At 32.8% G+C, this 23,879-nt stretch overlaps 1 protein-coding gene across 8 annotated transcripts in view; it reads left to right on the forward strand.

Annotated features, from left to right (window-relative positions):
- LOC115209232 (regulating synaptic membrane exocytosis protein 2) overlaps positions 1-23,879 on the forward strand; it is a 238,561-nt gene that overhangs the window by 180,874 nt on the left and 33,808 nt on the right. For 5 of the 8 annotated variants that reach the window (XM_029777506.2, XM_036501023.1, XM_036501020.1 and 2 more), the window contains 10 exons: positions 705-812; positions 1,083-1,206; positions 2,892-2,941; positions 5,925-6,043; positions 7,469-7,599; positions 10,931-11,096; positions 12,063-12,170; positions 13,631-13,748; positions 17,002-17,169; positions 23,487-23,691. In XM_029777506.2, the coding sequence (XP_029633366.2) occupies positions 705-812; positions 1,083-1,206; positions 2,892-2,941; positions 5,925-6,043; positions 7,469-7,599; positions 10,931-11,096; positions 12,063-12,170; positions 13,631-13,748; positions 17,002-17,169; positions 23,487-23,691 (1,297 nt within the window). The remainder of the gene's footprint in view (positions 1-704; positions 813-1,082; positions 1,207-2,891; positions 2,942-5,924; positions 6,044-7,468; positions 7,600-10,930; positions 11,097-12,062; positions 12,171-13,630; positions 13,749-17,001; positions 17,170-23,486; positions 23,692-23,879) is intronic. The other 3 variants (XM_036501018.1, XM_036501017.1, XM_036501021.1) reach the window with 3 other exon arrangements.

Consider the following 23,879-nt stretch of genomic DNA (forward strand, 5'->3'; position numbering starts at 1 on the left):
CTGAAAATAGCAAATGTTTTCAAGCGTCAGTTATATTTAGAAAATAATTTTCATTGTAACTTAAGCATGAGTTGCTAAATTAATTGCTTCTCTGTAAATATCTTTCATTGTTGTTGGCATGGCTGCTCCAGTCAGTGGTGCTGGGAAGAGCTAACCAGATGACTGTAAATCTCTGCTACATCTGTGCAACTTGCTCATGTGTGGTATATATATCTATATATATGTCAACTTTTGTATTGTTTTAATCAGCTGTCTGTATGTGCAATGTCATGTAGATGGTCAATCAAATTCCCTGTTCTAGAAAAGCTGTTTAGTTTGAATCCCACTTTAGACAACTGCTAGTAGATCCCTTGTGTGAAACCTCTTGTATTCAGATGTGTTGGTAATATTGGTAACCCTGATCTATAGAGTTATGTTGATTGAGTTATTTTTTGTATGAGCTACAAATAATTTTCCAAATGTTTAAGGAAGCTGAACAGATATGTCACATCTGAAAAGCTGTGGGTTTTCTTTTTTTTTTTTTTTATTACATTTTCATTACAGCTGATGTTGCTGAAATATGTTCCAAGAATTTAATATTTTCAGACGGCTCAATTCAACATCAACTAACTTGTAGAATGAAAGTAATTTTTACTCTTTTTACTGAATATAAACTTTATGAATTTCTATTTCATAACAAACTGCATCATTATTTGTTTTGTTAGGTTTAAAAGTTGTTGGTGGTCGAATGACAGAAAAAGGTCAACTTGGTGCATTCATTACAAAAGTAAAAAAAGGCAGCATAGCAGATACTGTAGGCCACTTGCGGGCAGGTAATGTATTTAAGAAATTGCATGAATATAAATTTTATATACATTCGTTACTTATTTATATATTTTTATAAAACTATTTTGATTTTACTTCATAGTATGTAATTTCATTAAATAATTTTTTGGTAAATTACTTGAGTATTTCTTATATTTTGTTCCCAAATACAAAATACTTTTCAGATTACTCAATCCATCTGCATTACCAGTAGAATAAAATAATGTTCTTTTTTCTTCATTATATTATAAAATGCATTAAAATATTTTGTTTATCAGGAGATGAAGTTGTGGAATGGAATGGACGATCATTGCGTGAAGCCACATTTGAAGAAGTGTATGACATCATTTTTGAAACCAAACACGAACCTCAAGTAGAGCTAATTGTACATAGAAATGCAAAGTAAGTGTTAAAAGATTTTTATGGTATATCATCTCTCAACACACCTTTACATTACAAGATATTCCTGATGTCAAAGTATATCAAAACAACTAAACGCCTATTTTTCGGGGGATGGAGGCTTCTTCTTTTAACTAGAGGTAGACCCAGGAAAACCTGGGATGAAGTGGTGAAGCTTCGAACTTTAGGCCTCACCAAGGAAATGACCAGTAACTGAGACCTTTGGAAATATGCAGTGTGTGAGAAGACCTGGCAAGCCAAATGAGACCATAACCTCATGGCCTATGCCAGGGGCGTAACCAGCCCACTTATGCGTACCTTTTCCTTCTTTGGAGACTAAACTCTGCTTGTGAAGACCTGTTGAGGCAAGTGAAATCAAAATCAAAGTGAAATTCGATGATGGGCACCCGTGCTAGCGGAGTACAAAGAGCACCATACAAGCATGATCGTTGACAGAGCAGCTAACTGGCTTCCATGCCAGTGGCACATAAAAGGCACCATTCGAGTGTGATCGTTACCAGTGTCACCTTACTGGCACTTGTGCCCAGTGCTAGTAGGGTGCTAAGAGCACCATCTGAGCGTGATCGTTGCCAGAGCGGCTAACTGGCTTCCATGCCAGTGGCATGTAAAAGGCACCATTTGAGCATGATCGTTACCAGCATCGCCTTACTGGCACCTGTGCCAGTGGAATGTGTAAAAAGATTTGAGCAAAGTCGTTGCCAGTACTGCCTGACTGGCCCCCGTGCCGGCGGCACGTAAAAAGCACCCACTACACTCTCGGAGTGGTTGGCGTTAGGAAGGGCATCCAGCTGTAGAAACTCTGCCAGATCTAGACTGGAGCCTGGTGCAGCCATCTGGTTCGCCAGCCCTCAGTCAAACCGTCCAACCCATGCTAGCATGGAAAGTGGACATTAAACGATGATGATGATGATGATGAACTAAAAAATTCTTGTCAGACATTCAACACAAATTTTTATTACTCATTTTTGTATTATTTTACTATTATATTATTGTTCTAAGTAAAAATCTGTGAGCAACAGTTAATGAATCAATGATAATATCATTTTGAAAATTTATATTCTGATTGCAATGCATGAATACATCAGGATAGTACAGTCTTGGTCAGAGTAGGGAATACAATTTTAATCTTCACTTCATTACAAAAATTTTATTTTATCTACCCATGTGTTTGAAATGGAGGCAAAAGATCATAAGCATTTTAATGAATTTAACATTTATGCTCTATAGCAGCATTGGTAATAACCCTAACTTTGAACAGTTTTTAGTCTTTCTGCAAAGAGGTCATACTTATTCTAACATAAAGTTAGGATGCATAGAAAATCATTTGATTATTAAAAAATTCTGTTTCAGTTATAGCTTTGATATACAAAATATCAAAATACCCATTATCGGATCAGGAGTGCATTTGTCAATCTAATAATGCAGTTGTAGAACAGTATTGTGTAAATTGTTATTGAATGAACTAATGAGTGGCCTACTTTACACCACTGTAATGTTAACTTAACTTGATGTATCCTGTTGAACTGAGTAAATTCAGAACCATAGATATGAAAAAAATAATGATTATTTGATTTTAAGATTCTCTTAAAATGCAGAATAATTGATTTTGATAGCTATTTTATAATAGAACTCCTTTAAATAATCATTTCCTATTTTTGTTTTCTCAGAACTGGTGAGATTCCTCCTGGATTGCAGCAAATTGAGCCTTCAGGTAGAGGTAAGTGATAAAGTTTGTTAAATTTCAGCTGTTAAAATAGCTTTACAAATACACAAACCAAACACTTTACCACCTTAAAATAGAATTGGCATACTGGATAATGTAGTTCTAGATATATTATCTGAAAATAAGATGAGAACAGCCTTGCACATATGACTTCTTGATCAGAGCTGACCAGAGAATAAAGTATAATCTCATACAAACAAGGTCAAATATTATAGAATAATTACTCTACTCTCTTTTACTTGTTTCAGTCATTTGACTGTGGCCATGCTGGATCACCGCTTTTAGTTGAGCAAATCGACCCCAGGACTTATTCTTTGGATGCCTAGTACTTATTCTATCAGTATCTTTTGCCGAACCGCTAAATTACAGGAACGTAAGCACACCAGCATCGGTTGTCAAGTGATGTTGGGGGGGACAAACACAGACACAAACATATGCACACACACACTTATATATATATATATACATACATACGACAGGCTTCTTTCAGTTTCCATCTATCAAATCCACTCACAAGGCTTTGGTCAGCCTGAGGCTATAGTAGAAGACACTTGCCCAAGGTGCCACGCAGTGGGAAGGAACCCGGAACCATGTGGTTGGTAAGCAAGCTACTTACCACACAGCCACTCTGATGCCTACAAATTACAATTGAGTAATTTTTATTAAAAATTGCATTTTGATTGGATATTCTTAGATGCACATATTAATAGATATTATTAGAAATCTATTGCAGTTATTTAAATAGGTTCATCAAAATAATACAATATAACAGTTGACCACAATGCTAATTGCCTGGATCAGCCAGGCTGTCTGGTGCCGAGACGACTCTGCTGGCCACAGCATTTGCTCCATTCCTCTTGTGCTCTTGCCATTCTCCTCCACGTTGTTCCAAACATCTTTCTTAAATCATCATCTCACCTGATTGGAGGTCTTCCGATCGGTCTCTTCCATTCATGCGGGTACCACTTAGCTACTGCACGGGTCCAATCTCTTCAACAGCAGAGTCTTACCTGTAATGCTAATGCACGTGAAACTTGGGCCTTGACGAGGAGAAAAGAACAACATCTGTTTACGGCGCAGACAACCATGGAAAGGTCAATGTTAGGAATCTCACTAAGGGATCACATCCAGAATGAGGAGATCAGGGATAGAACTGGAGTGAAGGACATCATTGCTGAATATCACCACACAAAATACGATGGGCCAGTCATGTCACAAGGTTCACAGACACGATGCTAATACACTCATAAAGTCATGAATGATTTCTTTTCTCAACCATGAAATGGATTTTTTTTCTACTATTCATGCTTTTCATATTTGCTTCCAATCAAAGTAGTCAAAGCTTTTAAAGTTTGATTCAAACCTATAGGAGTGACATGTCTCTCTCTTTTGAGACATTCTGCAGCTGTGGAGGTTTTACTTTGATGAGAAATCTGTGTGTAACAGCTTTACTTCTTAATGTTTTAATGTTGTATTCTCTGCAAGATCAATGCCGTAAGGCCAAGTGACAGTGGGTTTGATTTTATTTTTACTTATGAGCAATTACAGTTAGCAAGTAATATGGTCCATGTTTGTTTTGCAGGAGTATGTTCACAATATGATAGTTTCTCCTTTGTAAGTCATTTTTATTGTGATTGACCAGTTTTACTTTATGCTGTTGGCATTTAGCCTTTTAGCGTTCACATTATTTCATCAAGTGTAATAATTATTCATTCTTATTGTTTTAAATTAATCATACATTCTCTTGTAGCTTTGAAATTTTGATAATGTGATTGTTTATTTTTAGAATGATATAGTAGGATAGGTGTGAGAGGTCAGATCTAGCCAGTTTTTGAACAGAAGCCAGGTATTATTTACATTTGACAGATATTTGTCCTCATCTTCTTTGTTGTTAACATGTTTCGACTGATATACACTCCAGCCTTCATTGGGTGTCTTGGGGAAATTTCAAACCTGGGTTCACATTCCTAAGGTATTTTTTTATATTATTATTATTATTATTCAGGTCACTGCTTGGAATTGAACTCAGAATCTTGGGGTTAGTAGCCCACACTCTTAACCACTACGCCCACGGGCATATGGCATATTGGTTATGAGCGCAGGTTACTAACCCCAAGATTCCGAGTTTGATTCCAGGCAGTGACCTGAATGATAATAATAATAATAATAATAATAATATCGAAAAATACTTTAGGAATGAGAACCCAGGTTCGAAATTTCCCCAAGACACCTGAAGAAGGCCGGAGGGTATATCAGCCGAAACGTTGTGTTAACAACAAACAAGATGACAAATATCCATCAAATGTAAATAATGTACATAATTCCTCATCTCTTAAATATAGAACAGAAAGCAGGTATATTTGAGCTGGATATAGCCAGTTTAAATGCCAAAGGATCAATTATTCACTTTCACACATTTAAGAGTGGTGAAACTCTGTTTAGATAGTCTCCAACAATTGCTGGCTGTCAATATACAATATTCTGATACTTATTTCCATTCATTACAGGGACGATAAGAGTTGTCTATTATTAATTCCTTTACATATGGAGTACATAGGCTCTTGTAGAATTTCTCCATAAAATTTTTCAAAATATAGATAATTATAAGTATCTTAATGGACACTATATATAATTACTCCAACTCATGAATTCCATTTCATTGAAGGGGAAAATTCTTCAGTTATTTATATATAAATAACTGAAGAATTTTTTAGCAATGTTCTTGGTTATGAAGATCCAAACTTTCTGATATTTGTGACATAACAAGTTCACATAATTTACTATTCGCAACAAAAGAGTTGAAGCGAAGTAAGGTTTCTTGTGTCTTTTAGTAGTAAAGCTCATTACACCTATTGAAATCTGTTTAATAACAAAGGATATTATAAGCAATTTATCTTAATTATTGAAATGATGTATGTTTATATATTCTCACAATTTCCTTTTTCTTTTTTTTTTGTTATTTTAAATTACTTTTCAGCAGATTATAGTTCAAAAGATGGTCTCATGACTCGTCCCAGTGTCATGGTCACTTCCCCTGGATCACCGAGTGCCTCAGGAAAGCGGGTCCATTCACCGCAAATTACCGGAAAAATTCAAGTAAATTATCATAACATTTATTTTACAGATATCATTGTCATTGTATCATTGTACTTGTTAAAAATATTTCTTTCTATCGTCTGTCATCATTTAATGTCCATTTTCCATGCCGGCATGGGTCATGGCCAATGCCCTTCCTGTTACCAACCCTCACCTGTTTCCAAGCAAGTTAGTATTTCCCCATTCAGGCATGTTTTCCATGAAAGACTGGAAATGAGTGGCATCAGTTGTATGATGGTGTTACTTGTTTGCAATCATCACATGATGTCAAAACAAGGGAACACAAAATACACACACACACACCACACACACACACACACACACACACAACACACACACACACATGTTTCAGTTTCTGTTTATAAAATCCATTCAGAAGGCTTTGGTCAGCCCAGAGTATATAGTAAAATACACTTACTGAAGGTACTGTGCAGTAAGATTGAACTGAAGACCATGTAGTCCAGAAGCAAACTTCTTAACCACACAGCGATACCTGCACCATGCTATTATTTTAAAGTTGATGGTTGAGAACAAGCCATAGATTTGTTTACAACAATAGAAATTGTGCAAAATCTCACCAACATTACATTTCAAATTTTCATGGAATCAGCTTGTCTCTTAAATTTGATATTAATAATAAATGTAAATGATGACAGAATACTTAAAGTAAGAAATTAAATCAATAATTTGCAGCATCTATACCTATATTCGTCTTCAAGTAGTGTTGTTGTCAGGTGAAGCAACTATAAATTCCTTTTAGCATGACAAACACAAAAGCTAAGTTCTGTTTTACCTGAACAGAAAATCAACTGAATTAAAAGGTACTATAGATATACTCTTTTTCACTCTTTTTACTTGTTTCAGTCATTTTGACTGCAGTCATGCTGGAGTACCGCCTTTAGTTGAGCAAATCGACCCCAGGACTTATTATTTGTAAGCCTTGTACTTATTCTATCGGTCTCTTTTGCCGAACCACTAAGTTACGGGGACGTAAACAACCATCGGTTGTTAAGCGATGTTGGGGGGACAAACACAGACACACAAACATACATATATATATATACATATATATACATACATATATATATATATATATATACGACACATATGTATATATATATACGACATATATATATATATACGACGGGCTTCTTTCAGTTTCCATCTACCAAATGCACTCACAAGGCTTTGGCTGGCCCAAGGCTATAGTAGAAGACACTTGCCCAAGGTGCCACGCAGTGGGAATGAACCCAGAACCATGTGGTTGGTAAGCAAGCTACTTACCACACAGCCACTCCTGCGCCTATACTTGAAAAAATATTTTTGAAATTATATGCTGCACTGAATGGTAAAATAATTTTTTTTTTAAATAGACAAAAATAAAAATCTAATCTTTGTTTTTATCTATCATTTCTGTCATTTCAGATTCGAATGTGGTATGATGATAGTCGTTGTGAATTGTCAATTTGCATTGTCAGTGCCCTGGACCTACTTCCTTCAGCAGATGGCAAACTGCGCAACCCATACTGTAAGCTGTATTTACTTCCTGACAAAAGGTAAAAATTTTAATTATACTTTACCATCCATTATTGATCATAATTCCTTAATCCATTCAACTGTTTTACTGCGTAAATCAGGTATATTTATCTACTCAAAATCTCCTTGCCCTTAATCATTTAAAGCAGTTTTATATCCCAATCAATCTTTTATTGGGGAATGTCATATTTGAAAGTATTTTTTGTTGAGATATGTCAAGTTTATTGAGGCAATGTGACTTGCAGAAAATATCAATTCTATTTTTGATAGATGTGTAACATCATTACTGAAATCATCATCATCATCATCATCATTGTTTAACGTCCGTTTTCCATGCTAGCATGGGTTGGACGGTTTGACTGGGGTCTGGGAAGCCAGAAGGCTGCACCAGGCTCCAGTCTGATCTGGCAGTGTTTCTACAGCTGGATGCCCTTCCTAATGCCAACCACTCCGTGAGTGTAGTGGGTGCTTTTTACATGCCAGGCAAGGCTGGCAACGGCCACGATCAGTTGGTGCTTTTTACGTGCCACCAGCACGGAAGCCAGTCAAGGCGGCACTGGCATCGACCACGTTCGGATGGTGCTTTTTATGTGCCACCGGCACAGGGATCACAACTATAATTTCCATTGATTTTTTATGTTGATGTACTTGACTTAATATCTATGAAATTTCATTTCATAATTAAAGAGTTAAACAACTATTTTCAAAATTTTTTTCTTCACTATAACATTACTGTATTCATTGAAGAAGCTAAAATTTTTAAAGGACTATCGGAAGTTTCTTCAATCTAATTACATTACCAAGACTAGTGACTTAAAGTAAACAAATGAAATATTTGTCAAGGTAAAGCACCATCTGTTTTCTATTCACTTTCTCAAGCACGTTGCTTTCACTGAATAGATACATAGCAGTGAGTACTCTTTCATCTTATGTAATGCAACAAGATAAGTTTACTAGTGCTGATGCTACAACAAAATGCATTCAGTACTCTATAAAGTGGTTTGGCAAACAAGAAAAGGCATTGTATGGTCAATCAACACCCTTTAGTTTTATTGAGAACATGACAGCTTCTCTACGATGTTGCCACAATAAAATGCACTCAGTGAACTCTGTAAAGTGGATGGTAATAGGAAAGGCATCCAGCCATAGAAACTCAGAAGATGAAATGTATGAGCAAGATATTGCCTTCCAACCTGTCTTCAAAAGTTTTAATAAGAACTGTCTATGATGACCTGTCCAGTTCATACCAGCATGGAAAGCAGATATAGCATGATAATAATGATGATGTATGTATGTGTATCATTTATATAGCCAGAAAGAGAGGCAGAGACAGAGAGTTAGAGAGAAATATATAGATATGAAGTCTTATTTAGACATGCATATATTTGCATGCTCGTGAAAATTTTTAATTTATGGGTGTGTATGAATGAATGTATGTATACACAAATATTTATACATACACTATCTATCTATCCGCTCAGTCGAAGTCGACTCTCAGTTACTCGAGCCAGTGTTCTCCAGCCAGTTCTATCCTGAGTCGCTTCTTGCAGATTGGCTATGGCCATTTCCATGTCACTCTTGATGGTGTCAAGCCAGCAGGTTCTTGGTCGGCCTCTTCCTCTCTCTGTCTATATATATATATATATCTACATACACACATGCAGATATATATACACACAGACATGCACAAAATACATGTGTGTATCATCATCTTTTAGCATCCATTTTCCATGTTGGCATGATTTGAACAATTTGAGAGGATTCAACAGGTTTGGAGACGGCATCGTCCTCCAATGTCTACTTTGGCATGGTTCCTACAGCTGGATGCTTTTTCTAATGCCAAACACTTTACAAAGTGTTCTAGGTGTTCTTTTCATGGTGCCAGCACACTACATCTGATTCCACTGATGTCCAGTTTTTCTCTCAGAACATTTGTACAATGTCTTTCTTGCACACTTACATTACACAGCAGAGCATGCTAGCTTTATTTCTTTCCAGTCTTCTCAAATCCTCTGCATTCCAAGCCCATGTGTCACCACCATGTAGTATTGCAGTTCTAATGTAGGTGCTATACAATCTGCTTTGAGGTAAAAGATCTCTGTTGCCAGCAGTGGTACAAGCTTCCTGAACTTTTTCCAAACTGGCTACTAGTACCTTGGGTACTATGCTTTCAAAACAAGCAGTTTCCCTGCTGATTACATCTCCGAAGTAACAAAAGCTATCAACTACTTCTATGAGAACTCCAGTCATATAAGTTAATCTATTTTTTGTGTGCTCCTAGTACATAATGCTTTGGTGCAACTCATTTATGAAGCTTAATTTCTCTGTTAGTCTGCCTGTAATTCCACTACATCTCTTGTGTGTCCATTGCTTATTTCAGGTACATCATATGGAGTTTACACCTACTCTTCATCTGTATATTAAGCAAAGTCATTTCCCTGAAGATATCAGGACCTTATCTTCTTTTCTACATACTAAAACCTTAACCTTTGCAAAGTGTACCTAGAAGCCACTCAATTCTAGGTTGAGATTCTATGCCTAGAATTTCCTCCCTAATTCCCCTATAGATTCATCAGCTTGCATCCAGTATATTCTGAAGAAGGGTACCTGCTCTAAAAGGCATCCAGATGGAGAAATTATGCTAAAATTGAACATTGTCCTCCACTCTATCTAGAAGGACAGTAACTCCGAATAAGTACTGACTGAGATCATGATGACTTCTCCCAACTCATGCTAGCAAGGAGGGTGAACAAAAATTGATGATGATACATATATACATTTGTTCATTTTATGTCCAGTTTTCCATGGACTAGATACATATGTATTATTGAGACAAAATTTTCACAGCCAGATGCTTTTCCTGTTACTAAACCTTACCTATTTTGCAAGTGAGTTTTCATTTCATCCATTTTTGAAACCATGGTGCAACCAGACAATTTGTTAACCTGGAAATGCTTTTTGACACTGTCTATGGCTTTGCTCATCACATAATGTAAGCATTCATGCACATACGCTTATATATATATAATGGACTTTATACAGTTTCTATGTGTCAAATATTTTCACAGGGGTTTAGTCAGCCTGGAGCTAAAGAAAAAGACACTTGCCCAAGCTGCTGTGCATGTATATTTTCATTTATATTTATTATTTATTCAAATAATTTGCTTTTTGATTTGGACAGCTAACTTTATAGCAAGCCTTCTAATGAAATGTATGTATTAATCAATGTATATAACACAGCTTTAATATGCATGAAGGATACACGAGGTGAATTTTGAGAATGAAATTTATTGAAAATTTTACTTTATATAAGCTACCAAATTATATGTCTCTATCTTTATACATTGGCAGTGAGAAAACTAAGAGACGCACAAAAACAATTCCCAACACCAATGACCCAACGTGGAACCAAACATTTGTCTATGTTGCTGGTAAAGAATCACACTTCAAACAAAGATTATTAGAAATTACAGTATGGGATTATGACAGACTTGGTGCGAGTGAATTTCTTGGAGAAGTACGTTGGTCTTTTAGTCTACTATTTATTTTTTGTTTTACAATTAAAATAGGAATTGTTGGAAAGTTCTAGCAAATTACTACTGAAAGTTTAAAATTTTACCTAAATTCTAGAATAAACAGAGTATTTTTGTCAGTTGTGATATATAAATCCTTTACCCTTTACTTACTTCAGTCATTGGACTGTGGCCATGCAGTAGCATCACCTTGATGGATTTCCCCAGTACTTATTTTTAAAACTGGTACTTATTCTATTGGTCTCTTTTGCCAAACTTATGAGGATGTAAACAAGCCAACACCAGTTGTTAAGTAGTGGTAGTGGACAAATACATATATATGTATATATAAAAATTAGGAAAAAAACACCTTTTATCCATTCAAAATGAACAATTAAATTACACCATCTAGAAAATTACATAAACTAGAAATATTAAAATTAAAATAACAATAATATACCGATGATTAAGTAAATTGCAAAATAATAATAAAAACGTATATATTTGGTGTAATTTAATTGTTCATTTTGAATTGATAAAAGGTGTTTTTTTCTAATTTTTATATATATATAATATTTTGTGAAATTTGATTTAGTATTTCTAAATTGAATTTTTCCCTGTAAGTTAGGAATAATATTCCCTCATATAATTATTATATATATATGTATGTATGTATATATATGTATATACACATAGTCACACATGTGGGGCTTCCACACAATTTCCATCTACCAAATTCACTCACAAGTCATACCAAAGCTATAATAGAAAACACTTGCCCAAGGTGCTTTGCAGTGGAAATGACCCTAATACCACATTGTGGCAAAGTGAGCTTCTTAAGCACATAATCATGTCTGTATAAACATTTGATATTATTTTAAATTTGTTGATAACATTTTAGGATAAACACATCAGTTGTTTTAAGTAAATGTACAAATGAATTTTTTTTAAAGATATTCTTTTTTCTTCAGGTAATAATTGATTTATCTCGAGCCAATTTTAAGGATGATCCTCTGTGGTATCCACTACGGCAGCAGGATGAATCTAATATTCAACTGCCCACATCTTCCTCACGCACAGTAAGTAAACAATTTTACTATACAATACTGGAAGTTACAGGAAAGAATATGATTGGACACATTACTGAAAAGATTACTTTCTCTTTATCCTCATATTTTGTGCCACTCATATCTTCATCATTTTTATCATTGTTATTATTATTATTGGGTTGTCCGGAAAGTTTGTGCCGATTTTTAAAGGAAAGAAAAAGGTCAATAAATACTTGCCATTACATTTTTAATCAACCAAATATGAACCATTCTGTTGCACAATGCATTTCCATCTTTCCTTTAACTTGAAAATACCCTTTTCCCGGAATTGAGGTGGTTTCATGGCAAAGAATTCATCAAGGTATCTTTTTACGTCATCCAAGGAATTGAAATTTTTACCATTAAGACTATTCTGCAGAGACCTGAATAAGTGGAAATCCGAAGGAGCAATATCTGGTGAATATGGAGGGTGGGGTAACACATCCCAGCTGAGCTGCAGCAATTTTTGTCTGGTTCCCAAAGCATCAAGTGCCGAAAATGAACTTTCTTATCTTCCATTTTAAAGGGTTACAGAATTAACACAGGTTATAGGAACATAAACCTTCTTCCACAAAAAGATAGCTTAAACTGTGCTCTAAATGGAGGTGTAGTCAAATCCTATTTTATGGACTCAACCATGTTCTAAGATAAGTCAAAAGGTAAGCTACTATAAATCGGCACGAACTTTCCGGACAACCCAATATTATCATCTCATGTCCATTTTTCCATGCTTGTATGTGTCAGATGGAATTTGTTAAGGCTGGTTTTCTACTGTGGATGTTCCTCCTGTTCCCAACCCTCACCTGATTCCAAACAAAAACTAAACCTGTTTTGAGAATGCCATGTTAGTAAGAAATATTCTAGGCTTGATGCTAAATAAAGGAATACAACATCTTGATTTGACAAAAGAGTTTGCCGATGAATTGCAGAGGCTGTTTTGCTGCTAGAGAATGGAATATATGGAAAAGCCTTGATATGTTCATACTAGGTTTGAGGGAAATTGAATATTAAAAGAAGGGGATAATGAAGAGAGTTGTAATTCCAAAACAGAAGTGCATCTAGAAAATGTCCAACAAGGTTTATCTTGAAATTAATATTTGCATTTTACCACTGTTTAATATTATCAAATTGTTAGATTCCTATTGTACAGTATGACATTTTGCTAATATCATTCATTGGTATAAATTCTTAGATTGTTGAGTGTGAATCAACCCCAGTTTATGATTAGTAATTGATTAGTCAATCCCAGAGGGATAAAAAGCAACGTCAAATCTAACAATATTTGAACTAAGCTAAATGGATAGAGCTAAATTTGAAGCTTTTCTTTTTTTCCTGCACCATTATTGTTAAATATTTTAACATTATAAACAGTTTATTAATATTAACCGTACTTTTATCACATCTACAAAAAAACATTATGAATTTACTAAATTTTAAATTTCTTTTCTCAGAAAAGTAGCCATGATCCTGGTGATATTCAAAAGGTTCATCTTTCCCCACCTGTTGGCTCTCGGGGTTTCAGTGACAGTGATATGTCAGAATTTGATTATGATGACAGTTTTCAAACAGGTAAAATCTTGCACGATGTTTATTCGAAATTTATAAAGTCACTTAATGTATCATTTTCTCAAATATTTATAACTGGATGCAGCTATAATTGTACTGGCACTTGATATAGTCTGACGACTATTTCCTTTGGTGTTTTTCAAACTTTTTCAAATACTACTCTTATAAGCTGTATAATAAACTATTACTTTGTTTTTATTGATTGTTTGCATCTCTCTGTAATATTCTTTATATTATTCAGCATGCTGAACAAAATAATTTTGAAAAACTATTATCCTTAAAGTGCTCTATCCATTGATGAAGCTTAACTTATAAATCACACTTGAATCTGTTGTGGTTAATATTAAAAAATTCCTCTTTCAGCTTATTGAAACTGTTGTTATAATGCAGCATCTACTGTGTAGTTGTATGTATTTTGCTGTCATTTTACTAAACTGTTCTTTGTTTTGTGTAATTTGAAATGCGCAGTGATGTTTTGAAAAAAAATCTTGATTCTACAGAAATTCAAGACATTCTCAACTCATTTTAAAAAATAGCATGTCATTTATTATTATTATTTCATTTATTTATTTATGTATTTTTGTATATTTTCATGTTGTTTAACATAATTATTGCAAACATCAAAAGATTTTTAAAAAATATACTTTGTGATCTAGATACTAAAATCACTTTATAAAAATTTATAGGCTTAACTAAAAATTATGATCCCGTTTGTTTCCTTTATAGCCAACATGTTATAGAAGATAAAATCAGGTTCCTGGATATATAAGTGTAATAGAGCATCAATAATCATCATCATTGCAATCATCCTCATCATCTTCATTATCATTAGTTAACATCAATTTTTTTCATGTTGGTATAGGTTAAACACAGATTAATATCAACAGCTTACCTTAGATTGATGTCCTAAACCATTATTTACTTAATACTTTGGTTTTTCAATTCTTCATGAGAACATGTATAAGCAAAACTAAACTCACCTGGAGCTAGAATTATTTTACACTACATGTTTGATTATAAAATGTGGTTTTCTTTTTCCCAGAAATTCTCTCTGAGAAAGATGGGTCACCTTATACTCAAATTCTTACAACAATGCTCATATTTAACAAAGATACATATGAGCAGTTTTAAAGCACAAAATATATGCATTCAAACATATATATCTTATATTATGTGTAAATAGTATTTATTTTCATTAAACATAAAGTTCATTCTTTTAGAAAAATAATAGAATCAAGTGAAATGCAGTGAAATATAAAGCTTGTTTTTACCAACCTCTATGTTACAAAATGAAAAATTTGTCTGTTTGGGTATTAAAACTCTGGACCTAAACAGATAAGACTAAATGTTGTGAGGTATTTAGTATATAACTTTATTGTAAACATTACAAATACTATTTCAAATTTCATATTACTTTACATAAGCTCAAAATATTCAACTTGAACATCTATTTGATCAACATGGATTAAATTGGCTTGAGTAGTGATTTATAATCAATTAAATTATTCCATCCATTCATCAAGATCCTAGGATGTTAATGAAATAATATGCAATTATGTTTCTAACAATAATATTTTCTCTAAAGATCTTCTAAGTTGCCCAAATTATATAAATATTCTTGATCTATTATTTTGTATAAAATAAGACGTTGAGAACCTGTGTTACAAATAATGCTTGGAACTTCACTTGTGTGTAAAATTAACATGTCTAGAAATTATTAAATCTAGTGAAGTTAGAAAGGATAATGGGTTTAACAGCCTAGTTAATACTTCCTATTATGTTTTATCCTCACTGCTTCTTTCGTTCTTCCTTCCACACTTATCATGTTGACTTACAACTGCTTACAGCACATTTTCAGTGAAGATTTATCATCTATAGTACTCATATTGCTTCGTTGTCAAGTGAATTTATATGGCACCATGTTTTTTATATATTCATCATTCATTATTTAACATCCAGTTTTAACCATGTTTATATGTATTAGAAAGATCTACTCACCCACAGCTCTCATTGAGCATGAATAAGGAAAAGTGAAATAACTTATTGGAATATGAATAATATTCAATCATACTGAGTTATGAGCAACACAAAAAATAGTATAATATAGTAATAAAATTGTAACAAAGTATTACCCAGTCAAAAAGAAAATATTTCATCACTATCAAACCATATATTATCATGTTGTATAATCTCATTTGTGGCACATGATATCTGCAAAATAATTGCTAAATCTATTTGACAGCATATTTGAAATAAAGTAATACACTTTAACAGTATTACTGTTTCAGTTTAAAACATGAAAATACTGAGGTTTTCTAGCTGTTTACATACTATATTACATGATTTTAAATGTTAACACTAACAACATTGATCTGGATGAGTAAGGTTCACAGTTCTAGTTGTCTTAGGCATTTTTTTTTCCTAAAAATATGTATCATTCCCAATTCATGATTCAGTGATTTACATTAGAAAAGTCTTCGTATTATGAAGTATTTGCTTCAACAGTGCATACAATATATAAATATGTTCAACTTATGACTGTACTTGCATACAAAATGAGTATAAAAGCTGAAAATGTATGTTAAGTCTAAAAGATGGCTAAAACAGCTGCCAATCTCTGTTTAAATATAATAAAAATGATAAAACTACAATGCACTTTTGTAAGTACATAAGAGAAAGAATAGCATTTGTACATGTGTGTAAACCAGCCATGGGCAACCTGTGACCCACAGGACTCTGAATGGCACACCTGTAATGAAAAACTACCTTGAATTTTTTAGTCATGCAGCCTACCAGATGTTGAGCCATGTCTCATGTGGTCTGCTTCTCATAAAAGGTTGCCCGTGCCTGGCATAAACCATGTATATCTACAATCTCACAATTGTGTTATTTCCCTTCTTAACATGAGTTAAATATATCTAACATTTTGCATCCTCACACTGGATTAAGGTAGGTCTGTACTGATTGGTAACAATTTGTATATTGGAGCATGTAAAACTTAACCAATATTTGTACGGATATATACATCTATATATTTACGCATGCCTACATTTGAGTATTACAAACATGTAATATGCATATGTTTCTCTAATACTATTCAACGATATTTTGTTTTTATCTTTTTTATTATATTTCTCTTTGTAGTTCAATGATCTACCAGTTTTGTACTGATTAATTCTTTAGGTTCCTAAGTGTTCCAGTTTTACTAAATTATTAATTCTATCTAACTTGCTTGTTTTAACTGCTATCTGCCCAGGTGCTGCTCTTTTAGAAAGGATGGGTGGAAGCAGCATCAGCTCTCTGAGTAGCGCCATCAGTGCAGCACACCTCAATGAGGATTATTCTGAGATTATGGATGGCAGGTGCAAATCTCGCAGAGATCGTGGGGTTGGATCACCAACTACCAGACGGCGCAGTGGGACAGGTAGATTCTATTAGTACCAATGGACTTCTTTCTTTCTTCTCTCACCTTTGTTTTAATTTCTGCTTCAGTCAGATATATTTTAAGAGGCAGAAGTGGTAGAGCGTCAAACAAAATACCTTGTGATATTTTAATGACTCTTTACTTTCTAACTCCTCAGATATCAACTTTGCCTTTCGTCCTTCCAGGATTGATAAAATAAGGTACCAGTCTTGTACTGGGGTTGGTTTAATTGATTATATCTACTCCTAAATTTTTTGCTTCTTGCATGTGTAAGAAATCAATAATTAACTATTAAATATATATTTTTTAATTTTCACAGTATTTGTGTACATTATATATATATATATATATTATATATATATATATAATGCATATATATACATATATATATATATATATATATATATAATATATATATATATATATATATATATATGCATATGCCAAGGTTGAGAGAAAAGTTAAGAACATCCATAAAATTGCTCTTCACAAGAGTACTTATTCTCATTATAGTGTCTTTTACCTGAAATTTTTTATTTATCTAGTTACACTGTCAATGTTTTCATAAAAAACTTCCTAACCCTGTGTCACCTTGCTGTATTTCCTAATTTTATTTATTGCCTATTTAATGTATTTTATTTTGTTTGGTTTTTAAATCCCACGTTTTTACATTTTCTTTGTATGTACTTATTTTCTTCCCATAAATTTCCTCCTTTTTATGTTATTCAGGTTTTACAGTCAGGGTTTTTTCACAATTTTTTTTTTTTTTTGTAGGTTTCTAAATTACTTTCTACTGGCAAAATTAATTTTAATTTTATCAAATTTCCTTTGCATGCTTTATCATTTGCATTTACTCATTTAAAGCTTTTGATTAAAAATATTTTTATTATATATATGAGACAAAAATATTTGTCTTTTTTTTTTTCTCAGACTTAAAGGGTTGTTCCATAGTAACTTTTTTAATGTAGATTTCAATGCCACAAATTATTCCTTCATTTGTCCCAGAAAATTTTACTGTATATATATCATAGTGATTTTTGAAAGCTAGAACATAGCTACAAATCTTTGAAAAGATACAGTCAACTTGATACCCACCCCTATCAACCAAGTCGTTATTTTAGCAGTCTAGAAACATTAATGACAAACAGCATTGATCTTGTCAGTAATAAAACTCAAAGTATAAGACGTGTACTTAAATACCTCATAGACAGATAATCAGCCAGGCAGATAGATCGATAGATATATCATAGTAAATACAAAGCAAAAAAAGGGTTAATTGAATAAATATTTCAAAGTAAAGTATTTTTCACAATATAATTATTAAGGCTCAAATTTTAAAACTGTGTATTTGCATAATCATATATTCAACTGTAATGAATTGATACTATTCTAGAGAATACCAATTTTTTATTAAAATCAAATCTATCAGATAAAAACTATATATATTAAATGATTTCAACAAAACAAAATGTTAATTTACAATATTTTACTCTTTATTTAAGTACAGTCAGTTGTACTTAATTGCACAGCCTTGGTTATTAAAATTACTATGCAATAAAATGAATTCACATAGTTGGCAATAAATTATGATTTCACTATATCATCATTAATAAGGTTTATACATGCATATAAATTATATAATAAAACAGGGATAGCACATTTTCATTGATTTTTCAGGGGTTTTTCTACTTACAGAGCATTTTGTGTAAAGATAATTGGCTAATGTTCCATTCAGTCCAGTCTCTATTTTTCATTATTGATATGTATAGCATGATAATTTGTTTGATTTATTCTTTTTGATAATTTTTAAAATTCTATTTGATATTCTCCTATTACCCAAACTAAAACAGATTAATGTCTTGATAATGTCTGTCATATTATTTTCCTCAAGTCCAAACTGTCTATTTTATTGATATGTATTGACAGGCCCAATCACTTATCTAATTTCCATTGAGGTTTTACAACTCCTTTTGATGTTCTTGAATTACCAAAGCTAACCAGATTCATACATCCTGATAACAACCTTCACACACTTTGAATAACTCAATTAAAATTAGGATTATACAAGTTAAGAAAAACTTAATTGAGTTTGACAGGTTAAGAAATATTTCAGTTAGTTACAGGCTTTAATCAATAAAGAAAAGTGCAAAATAACTTGATTTAAAACTATCGTTTTACAAGTTTTATCAACAACGAAAATTAATTAATTGAAGAAACTTATTACATTAAAATTACATCAGAATCTGGACTTCAGATTCACTGAAATATTTACATAACAAAAATTGAATATATTTGATTCTTATGACATCGCTTGGTTATAAACCATGATGCCCCAACTATTTTCAGTTTAACTCATTGAGAAAACGAAAACTCTTAGAGTTATTTCATTCATATATTAGCTCTTAAGGTTTTGTATAATGAAGTATCACATATGACTGCATCAGTCAGCCACTGCTGAAATGTATGATATCATACAAATTGTGCTAACCTTGTTTACATTCATGTTGAAACTCTAATATTACAGAAAAATCTCTAACTCTTTTCTCTATCATTTATTTCTGTTCATTATAGTAATGAGTTTTGACAGGATGTTAAGCAATTAATCAAAGGTTCAATTACATTTTACCATCCTTTTACATAAAATCAGAGAAAAACCTATATTAATTAACTAAAATTGACTTTTACCATTCAATTTTTTTTTTACATAGACTTGATACTAAATGATGGTTCAGAGTTTTCAAAGGTTATTCAATTAATCAAGTTATGCAATTAAATGGAATTGACTGACTATATGTCATTGCTTTAAAAGCAGCTTGAAGTTGCATCTTCTTTATTTTTAGATTATTTTCATCATATTCCAGCAGTAATAAGTTACCAGCATCCTTTGAAATGTGCTCTTTTTATATTTCATCAATGAAATATCGTGTCATATTCATCACTCACAACTTCTAACATTGAATATGCAGAAACTGAACCTTTTATGACATATTGCACCTAACAGGTTCTATTGCATCAACTCCTTGTAATTTTGAACAATTTTTTTTATCCCAAAAATATTTATGACTAAATCCTGTTAATCATTCCCAACAGCTACCCCAACTCTTTCTTATATGGAGACATATAGCTTAGTGGTTAGGGTGTTGGACTCATGGTCATAATATTGTGGTTTCAATTCCTGGACTGGGTGATGCATTGTGTTCTTGAGCAAAGCACTTCATTTCACATTGCTCCAGTCCATTCGGTTGGCAAAAATAGGTAGTCCTGTGACAGACTAGCGTTCCATCCAGGAGGGAATATATGCACCACAGAAACCCAGGAACTGGTTCTATTAGTCTATATTGACTCAGGAAGGATCTACCCCAACTCTTTCTCGATTAGATGGCAGTGATCATTATTTGTTTAATTTAGAGTCCTACAGAGATGCACTTCTGTTCTTCAGCAACAGAAAGGCATCTCTGAATTAACTAGACCTAAAGTTTTGTCTGATGCTCATTTTTGTCTAGGAAAATGTGACAGAAATGTGCTTTTTCTGTCACTTATTTGTCCTTATTTAATAGTTTTTGCAATAAATATCACCACAATATGTGATGATCTCTTCTTTTTGTAATCAACACAGATTACAATGTTTAGAATCAATATTCTATCAATTGATATGTCACCATAGTCTGGAAATAAGTTCTTATGCCATTTAAGGACATACAAAATGTTTATGTTGTTTTGGTGATATTTTGCATTTTTTATGCAAATATGTCACAATAAGTCAATCTTGTACAACTAGATTTAACGTAATTCCTACTTTCAACTACTTTTCTTTAGTATTCCTGAATTGAGGCTTCAAATTCATCAGATGTAAAAATCTCTGCCCATCAATACAGTCATACTACTTTTGTCACTTTTTATAAAATTACAATTAATTTAAATAGGATTTCCTAAGCCAAACTTGCGGCATCTTTTGCATGAAATTGAATTTATATGATGAAATCATTTCAATTTTTTTTTTTTTTCTCACTTTAGAAAATAACCTCCAGAATTATGTTGCTTGAATAGCATCTTGAACTTCCTTTATGAGTCTTACAGAAATATTTCATTATTCCTTTCAAGATATTCCAGCCGATTTATTAAAACACACACCCACACACACACATATTACCATTTGTCGCAAGAAGCTGTTAATATTGTTTTCTTGCAGAGACAGAATATTTCGTTGATACTCTTTTCAGTGGTTAAGAAATGCAAATGAAGTAAAATGCCTATTCCTAGAAATCAAAATTGAGTTGTAGATTCAGTTCACTGGAACTTTAATTCAACTACATTGTCCTTGCCAACATTAACTATAAACATTATTGATATTTGTCTTTGACCGGGGTGTATTCTCATCTGAGCAGAAGCACTGCATGTCAGAGTGCCTGTTCAGACAGAAGCAGGATATCTTCATTTAAACCTAGTTATTCTTGTGCCTGCCGATGTGCTACAAATATGATCACCATTGACAAACAGCTAAACTAACAGTTCTCATTCCTCTTTTCATCTGACACACATCAGACCCACCCTGTTTTCTTTCTCGATTTCTTTTTCTCTATCTTTCTCTTTAGATCCCATTTATGTGACTGCATATATAACAAAGCGATCTGCAGAACCTTCACACTCCTATTTTTCATCAATTTCCATTTGTTTCTTTACAGCTGTTTCTTTGCAATGCAATCTGCTACTCCTACTTTCTATATTCCCTACCAGAAACCTTTCCCATCTTTCTCAGATCTCTTTTCATATCTTTCAAAATTGTTATACAACCTACCATTAGAATCTTCCACTTCTGCAACCTTACTTCACTCTAGATGTCATATTTTTCTCTCTACCTTCTAGCACTACCTTTATATTCAGCCTAAGAATCCCAATTCTATGTTAATCACCATCCTGACTGCACCTCCATAAACTGCATCTGTTAGCAATTTAGCATGTAAATCTAACGTTAACTCCATTTAAATGGAGTGCAGTGTAAATTATCATTTCAGTGAACATCTTGAAGTCATGAACATTGCTTGGGAGCTCTCTAAGCCAGTGAACCAGCTCTTCATTTTGTCAATTTGTCAGACTAATTCAACAACCACAGTTCAGTTTGTGATATCATCTTATTTTATTAATATTAATCTACCTACACAGGAAAAATCTTTTCACCTGTACTCTTTACTTTTCTTCACCTGTCAGAATCAATAAACTCATTTGTCTTCTCTTTAATATCACCCTCTTACTCCCATTTTTTTCTCTTGTTCTTTTCTTTAGTATCTCATTTTCACCTTTACATCTTAATTTTAAAGTTTTCTTACTTTGGCACTTTCATTTTATCTCTACTTTGTCTGATCTAACTTTCCTTTCATATTTTACTATTTTTATCATGCCTCATTTTATATGCCTCTTATGACTAGATGTTGATCTCTCATCCATTTCATGCATCATCTCTTCCTACCTCTCTCATCATTCCCCAGTTTCAACCACCTCTCTCGATATATATTTTTCTTTTCTCCTCCTCCCTGTCATCATTCATAATTCCCCTCAACTATATTACTTCTTTATAAAGATTCCCTTTTCTCATTCTCCAAAAAGAATTAAAATTCTTTTCTCTTTACAAAACACAAACTTACCCATTTTTATTAACTTTACAGTACTCATTATACCCATCAACATCAAGTTTTAGTGTTTATAAGCAACATCAAGTTTTAGTGTTTATAAGTATTTCATTCTGACTAACTTGCACGGAACAATAAAAGTATGGGATTTTTTCAAGAAATCAGCTATATGTTTGTCCCCTTTCATGGATAAAAGTAGATCAAATGGAAAAATTAAAGAACTTGTAGAGAAATATTTAATTCAATAAAATAAATACTTATAACTTTTACTTTAAATTAGGTCTGAAGAATACGAACTGGCCAGTCTTTGCTCCCAGAAAGTTTGTTACTGTTTAACTTTATTTTTCTTTTTTAAGATTTTGGGGGTACTGACGGAAATATAAAACAAAAATTATTGTTATTATTTATAATGTTTTCCTTCAGCAACGAATATTTATCAATACATTTATTTTGTTCTTAAAAGAGCCAAACCAATTAGAGAACTGAAAATTGTATTTGTTTTATTTCATTGTAGTGTTTGTTGTTCTATCAAGCTGTTATTGTATTATTTGTGCATGCTTGCATGGATTATTTGTGCATTTAATTGTAATTTCCTTCAAATTCACCCATGTGTCTTAAATTAATCAACTTCTGCTAATTACTTTGACTATACCACCTGAATATAACTGATTTTTCATCGTTATATTTATATAGTTATTGCCAGAGATGAACTTGATGATCACCGCAAACATAGCCATCCTGAAGGGGGATCCCTTGTTGTTCCTGAGAAAGGAACACGACAGAGATCTCGGTCACCGGTTGAAGATATGAATCATGGATCCTCTCGGACTACTCGATCTCCAGCCCGTCACCAAGTGCCTGAGACATTGTCAAGGTCATTATCTCCCCATAGTTCCAGGTTTGTTTGTGGCAACACATAAAAAACAAATGGATAAGCTTTTAAATATATCTTACCTTGATAAGTTAATATCTATACATATATGACTTCCATTGCTGAGCTAAACTCTTTTAAAAATATTTCAAACTTTTCTAAATGATAAAAATCTAGATAGAACTATTTCTTTATTTTATAACTTTAGATATGTA

The sequence above is a fragment of the Octopus sinensis genome, linkage group LG3 (assembly GCF_006345805.1).
Source record: "Octopus sinensis linkage group LG3, ASM634580v1, whole genome shotgun sequence".
Taxonomy (NCBI): Eukaryota; Metazoa; Mollusca; class Cephalopoda; order Octopoda; family Octopodidae; genus Octopus; species Octopus sinensis.